Source organism: Lachnellula hyalina (assembly GCF_007821495.1).
Source record: "Lachnellula hyalina strain CBS 185.66 chromosome Unknown contig00363, whole genome shotgun sequence".
Taxonomy (NCBI): Eukaryota; Fungi; Ascomycota; class Leotiomycetes; order Helotiales; family Lachnaceae; genus Lachnellula; species Lachnellula hyalina.
The window spans coordinates 1-6,118 of record NW_022157477.1 but is presented as its reverse complement, the minus strand read 5'-3'; the positions used below and the strand labels follow the sequence as shown (position 1 = coordinate 6,118).

Genomic DNA, 6,118 nt, shown 5'->3' with positions numbered 1-6,118 from the left:
CTCAATTCTTTTCTCCTTCTCATGCAAAACCACAGGCGCGATCCTCTCCTCCCCGCCCCTCGCAGACGAACCACTAGCGTTCGCTGGCAGCGCTATGGTATGTCTGGCGGCGTCGAAGGAAGAGATCATCGAGTTGTTGAAGGCGGATATATATAGCGAGAATGAGGTGTGGGATTTTAGTAAGGTGTGTACCTACCTTCTTTTATCTATTTATTATTTAGTTAGATGTGTTGTTGGGTTTTCTTTGTTTGGGATTGGGATTGGGGTTGGGGTGAGAGGGGAAGAAAGAGGGAGGGAGAGAAAGAGGAAAGGGGATGGAAGGGGGGAGAGGCAGGAGACAAGGGCGATGGCTAATTTTAATAGCTTCAGATTTATCCGTACAAATGCGCGTTTAGGGCTCCACTGGATACGTAGATGTTGGTTGGTTGAAGTGGGGAGGGAGGCGAGGCGAGCTTGGGATTGGGATTGGGACGGGAGGGAGAGCGGTGTTTGATGTGATGGGTGGGGGAAGGAAGTGAAGTGAAATTTGACTGTGTAACGATTGATTGCTTGCTTACTGTTGAACGCCGCCAACCAGTTCTATTTATAAACGCCACGCCACGCCACGCCATCCTGGGTACTGGGTATGCTTTCAAATGCAAATGCAACTCCATGTTGACAAGACAAGGAAAGGAATGAAGAAATAAAGGCATCTAAAGTCTCCATTTTCCGTCCCTCTCATATCTAGCGCCGTCTACTTCATATCATATCTCATCTAATCACACTACATCACACTACACATCTAGAAAGCCCACCCAAGAGTAAGTCTATAGATCTTCTGTCCCCTAGACTCGGGCCCACCGGCCTGCGCCGCCTCCGCCGCAAGGTATTCCTGCTCCTCTGCATCGATCTTGGCCTTTCCACTGTACAGATCTGCCGTCTCGGGCTTGACCGTCTCGGACTTCATGATGAGCTTGTAACCGAAGATCATGATGATGTACAGCGGGATGCCCAGGTACGTGGTGACGAAAGTCCGGGTATCGAACTCGGGAGTCGTGCCTTTGGTCGCTGTCTTCTTGTAGCAGAAGAGAGCGAAGCCTTTGAAGAAGGCGATCAGGCAGCTGAATACCAGCGCGCCGTAGGAGCCGTAGACTCCGAGGGGAGCGACATATGCCAGCGCGGTGTCGGGGATGTTCTGCGCGCGACGCGCTCGCACAAAGCAGATGTGGGAGACGAGAATCGAGATCCAGGTTAGGAGACCGAACATGGTGACCAGGTTGACAAAGTAGCCGAATACGGTGTAGGAAGATGTATTGCAACCGAGGAAGGCCAACAGACAGAAGACGGTAGAAAGCGCCAATGCGTAGATGGGCATGCCGCGCTTGTCAGTCTTGCCGAAGATCTTAGGAGCCTTGTTCTCGTGAGCCAGGCCGTAAAGCGTTCTGGATGCGATGTAGAGATCGGAGTTTGCCGCAGAGAAAACAAAGATCAGGACACAGGCGTTGAAAAGACCGGGCAGGACCGGGATCCCGCTGAGTTTGATGGCGACGACGAATGGAGATGCGGAAGCAGTGCTGGATGACTTCTTGTTGGCATCAATGAGGTCCTTGGAGTTGTATGGCACGAGCATTCCCAAAAGGAAGACAAGGACGACGTAGAAGAGCAGGATTCGGTAGAAGGTGAGCTTGATAGCACGGGGGATGACTTTGCGTGGATTTGCTGCTTCACCGACAGTCACTCCAACCAATTCAGTTCCTAGGTACGCAAACACTGCAGTGGTGAAGGTCGACCAAACAGCAAGGAATCTTCCAGCAGAGTCCTCTGATAATCGTTAGTGTATTTCCTCAAGACGTACTTGGAGTCATGTACTCAAGATATATGGTTTAAAAGCACCCGGGTTTTTCCAGTATTGAAAGCCAGTAGCATGATGGTTGGGTCCACCTCCACATGCAAGGATCAAACTCAGGAGAATGAGCCCTAGAATGACAAGAACTTTGATACTAGACAAGTAGAATTCGAATTCTCCAAAGAACTTGACTCCAAAGTAGTTGATGAGGACAATGACGACTAAGAAGACAGCGATGAATGCACCTGGGTTGACCTTCTCTCGTGGAACCCAGTACTGGATAACCAAAGATGCAGCTGTGAGGTTGTTGGGCGTGACAATGATGTACTTGAACCAGTAATTCCATCCCAGAGCGAAGCCAAGTGCAGGGTCACAGAATCTCGTCGCATAACCAGTGAAACCACTAGACATGGGAAGCCAAGCAGCCATCTATGTCAAGTTGGTTAGCAAGATGTCGGGAAGTTCAGTCTTTGGAAGCCAAGCTCTGGCACAATCACGTACCTCTCCCAACGCAGCCATAACCAAGAAACACAAGAAGCCAACTATCGTATAACCAATGAAGAGCGGCGCAGGTCCAGCTTGAGCTAAAGACTTTCCACTAATCACATTGCCAGGTCAGATTTCTCTCACATATAAAGCTTAGAGGCAGGTAGGTAGGTAGAACGAACGTTCCAATGATCAAGCCAGTACCAATCGCTCCTCCGATAGCAATCATAGTAATTTGGCGAGACTTCAGTCCACGATGTAAATTATGACCTTCGCCTTCCTCGCGGTCCGCCGTCTCAATGTCAACATCTACAGGATATTTTGGCTCTGGGGAATTCGAGCCCGAGGACGGGTAATGATGCTTGGCGACAGACATGCTTGCGGTGCAGCCTTAGGAAAGGAGGGAGGAGGAGAGGAGGAGAGGAGGAGATGAGGGAGGTGTTGGGATTAGTTGAGGAATTAGATGTGAGATGAGATGCAAGAACCAAAATAAGGGGTCCACAGCCTTATACTTATATAAAAAAGAGAAAACTCTTGGCAATTACTACTTTCTACATGTATGTGATAGAGTGTTGTACTGAGCCGTACAGTAGGACCCGCTAGATCCCCGCCATGCACCGGCCATGCTGATTATAGAGTTGGATTCCGTGCTTCTACGGAGTATACCTACAGTACCTACCTAGGTACTCATCACAGGACCGTAACCCGGGCACAGATTCCTTGCGCACGCAGCAGGCCGACTGGGCGCCCAGACATTTGTTATCACAAGGGCGTAGTGGACCAATAGACTCGCCTAACCCAAGAAATCCCCAAGGAACTATGTGGGGAATGCGCAGGTTGGCAGGTGCCACTATACCGCTATGGGCCACTAGGCTGCCTTCTCCAAGCCTTCTAGAACAATGCAGCCAAGACCAGTCGATAAGGAAATCACGCCTTTCGTCCTAGTGCTGTACGGGGAGAGCGAGTGTACGTAACCATTACTCCGTACTTTGCCGCCATTGGCGCCTTGGCGCCAAGGTATTGCTGATTCAGTGCAGTACTGTAAGGACCCCATGCATATATACCGAGTGTTCAGCCTCATTGTTTACGTGCCGTTGGCTGACCCCTCTAAGTAATGGTCCGTTTGGGAATAGTAGATCACAAAGGCCGCAGCATATATCAAACACAAATCTGACAAGGGATCAGAACTTCCATACGGTAAATGACTTATTCGGTGCCGCATTTGCTCAATGTTTAATACAAGCGCAGAGATACATTAGATTAGATACCTCCGCACTTGGCATCTCGTGGCACGTAGCAGTCACGGCGTTACCGTCCTTTTGATTCTGTCGGGATGCAAATCCTCCTCCACATTCTTGACGATAGCTTCAATCTCAATAGTCGTCGCCGCGACTAATAACCTCCTTCACGTTTGGCCTCAGAAGGATCGTCTAAAAATAAGTTTAGCGAAAGCCACACACGGCCAAGACTTCAGAAGGATCACTTACATGTTCAAACTGTGCCGTATAGGAGCCTTTCTTATCTACAAGAGGCGGGTATGCTTCAACGATACCGCTAGAAACAAGATTGTTCAACTGGATTATTATTAGCAAGTGGGAATCAAATAATCCAGCCTCGCAACAGGTCTGTATGAGTCTTACCCCAAGTAAATACTTGTCTTGAGTTAAACGATCCAAGTATCTTCTACAAAATGGTAAAGTTCCGAAATTCTTGTTAATGATGCCCAAAAGCTTGCTTGCAGATGTGATCCGAAGAGGTACATTTGGCGCATCTACGCGCTTTGCGTAGTGAGATGTTTCATACTAGTGAGAATTAGCATACGCCCAAGCTAATATCCAGGAATAACTCACATCGTCTCGGACATAGCCATTTCCAGTACTGCCAAAGGTCTCGATGGCGAACGTCTCTCCTTCCTCCATCTTCGTCTGGTCGTTACTCTTGACAATAGGTACACTCTTTCCGCCATGAATCTGCCACTGTCGAATATCGTGCCCGTTTAAGTTGCGAATACACTTGACGGGGAAGGTCTCGCCCCGGATCTCAACCTCATAACTCTCCATAGTTTCTTGGATTGCAGCACCAATATCTGACATACGAACATCGATACCAGCTTCCTTGATACCAGTATTCGTTCCCTCTCGAACTGCCTCCAGAAGGTTGTCGTACATTGGATCGAATGACATCGTAAAAGCACTATCAACAATTCTTCCATTGATATGAACACCGAAATCGACCTTCATAACATTGTCCTTGGACAGTATTGTCTTGTTTCCGAAATTGGGGCTGTAATGCGCGGCAATATGATCCAAGTTGACACCAGTGGGGAAAGCAATACCTCCTTTGATATTATCTCCCTCTTCTAAACCTGGGTGACCAGTCAACGCACGAACGCCATCCTCAATACCCTCAGCAATCTCAGTCAAGCTCTGACCCGGCTTAATATTTTTCTGTGCCCATTGTCGAACCTGTCGATGGACCTCTGCACCCTGTCGGTATTCTTGTAGGAAGTCATTGTTCATCCGGTCCAGATGCCTCTTCTCTTCATCCGTGGTCCGGTACAGGTTCTCATCTTTATAGTCTACTTCTTGCCCAACGGGATATTCTCCAGGAAAGAGATTCGAAAGAAGGACTCGAGGAGGGGAGGATTGCTGTGTAGGATTCGCCCCACCGGTCTTCTTCTTCTTCTTCCGCTTTCTCTTCTTCTTTGCTCCTCCATCTGCTACCCCTCCTCCAGGCGTCTTTTCGTCGTCCTCGTCGTCCGAGTCTTCCGCTTCTAGTGCATTGCCGTTTCCGTTTCCATTTGCCTTTGCCGCAGCCGCGGATGCCATGACTGCTTCTGGGTCCTTGACTGTAGGTAAAGTTTAGTAATAATCCTAGTAGACTAGATTTCTAGTAGAAAATATAGAAGAGGGGAAAAGGCATACCCTTCAAGTTTGCAAGAGCATCAGCAGCTTGAGCCGCCATTTTGTCTCACGTGGAGCCAAGCTCTCAGACACCCTCAACTAATACTTAGATGTGAGTCTGCGAATCTCACAATAGCCTGGGGGAAGAAGAATTGAATATTTCGGAAATGGTGTTGATTTTTGGTACTGTTGTTTCATGGAGGGGTAAAAAATACGGCAGGCGATGTGGGTCAGATGTGTTGTTTTACGATTACCTCTTCTAGCCTAGTCCGAATTCTAGGAAATCGCATCGCTTCAATGCCGTCACTAAGCAAAGTACTGGTACTTGTATCTTAGTTTTCCACTTTTCAGATAAATGAAAGTCCGCATAAACCAACAATCGGGATGAGGAATGCCACCCCGTCTATTTCCCTTCTCCTCTCCCCTCGTAGCACGCCTCCGTCCGGGCTTCCACACAACTGCTATCCGCCGAGATGCTATCCCGCAGCCGAATCACTATGAGATTCTGCAAATACCAACCAATGCATCGGCCAGCGAGGTGAAGAAGTACGTAGTATTCGCTCCTCTCTGCCCTTCAAATCCTAATCCCAATCCCAATCCTCAAATCACCTCCCCCCAGCTTCTCTCCTCTCCAACAACCACACAATCCCAACTAACCACAACTCCCCCACCCACAGATCATTCTACGCCCTCTCCAAAGCCCACCACCCAGACCTAAACCCCAGCGACCCGTCCGCCTCGCAGCGCTTCGTAGCCATCTCAAACGCGTACGCCACGCTCTCCTCGCCCACCAAACGGTCAGCCTACGACTCGCAAATTCTGCCCTATGCCCAGCCCTCCCCTTCCCACCGCCACCACGGCTCCTACTCCTCCGCATCCACATCCACATCCCCAGCAGGCGGCC

The 6,118-nt window shown here is 49.2% G+C and overlaps 4 protein-coding genes across 4 annotated transcripts; 2 read left to right on the top strand and 2 right to left on the bottom strand.

Annotated features, from left to right (window-relative positions):
* Positions 1-414, top strand: LHYA1_G009100 (uncharacterized protein; the record flags this gene model as incomplete). The annotated part of the gene is made up of 2 exons (XM_031154004.1): positions 1-184; positions 364-414. Coding segments are annotated over 2 exons (235 nt in total), but the record flags the coding sequence as incomplete, so codon positions are not given.
* Positions 415-781: 367 nt separating this feature from the next.
* Positions 782-2,687, bottom strand: DIP5_0 (Dicarboxylic amino acid permease; the record flags this gene model as incomplete). Its single annotated transcript, XM_031154003.1, has 4 exons — positions 782-1,800; positions 1,873-2,254; positions 2,327-2,409; positions 2,456-2,687. The coding sequence occupies 4 exons, from the start codon at positions 2,685-2,687 to the stop codon at positions 782-784; spliced, it is 1,716 nt and encodes a 571-aa protein (XP_031000899.1).
* Positions 2,688-3,684: 997 nt separating this feature from the next.
* On the bottom strand, positions 3,685-5,275 carry LHYA1_G009098 (Methionine aminopeptidase; the record flags this gene model as incomplete). Its single annotated transcript, XM_031154002.1, has 5 exons — positions 3,685-3,741; positions 3,799-3,885; positions 3,952-4,113; positions 4,162-5,159; positions 5,236-5,275. 5 exons carry the CDS (start codon positions 5,273-5,275, stop codon positions 3,685-3,687), a joined length of 1,344 nt encoding a protein of 447 aa, XP_031000901.1.
* Positions 5,276-5,605: 330 nt separating this feature from the next.
* Positions 5,606-6,118, top strand: dnaJ2 (Chaperone protein DnaJ; the record flags this gene model as incomplete). Its single annotated transcript, XM_031154001.1, has 2 exons — positions 5,606-5,760; positions 5,892-6,118. Coding segments are annotated over 2 exons (382 nt in total), but the record flags the coding sequence as incomplete, so codon positions are not given.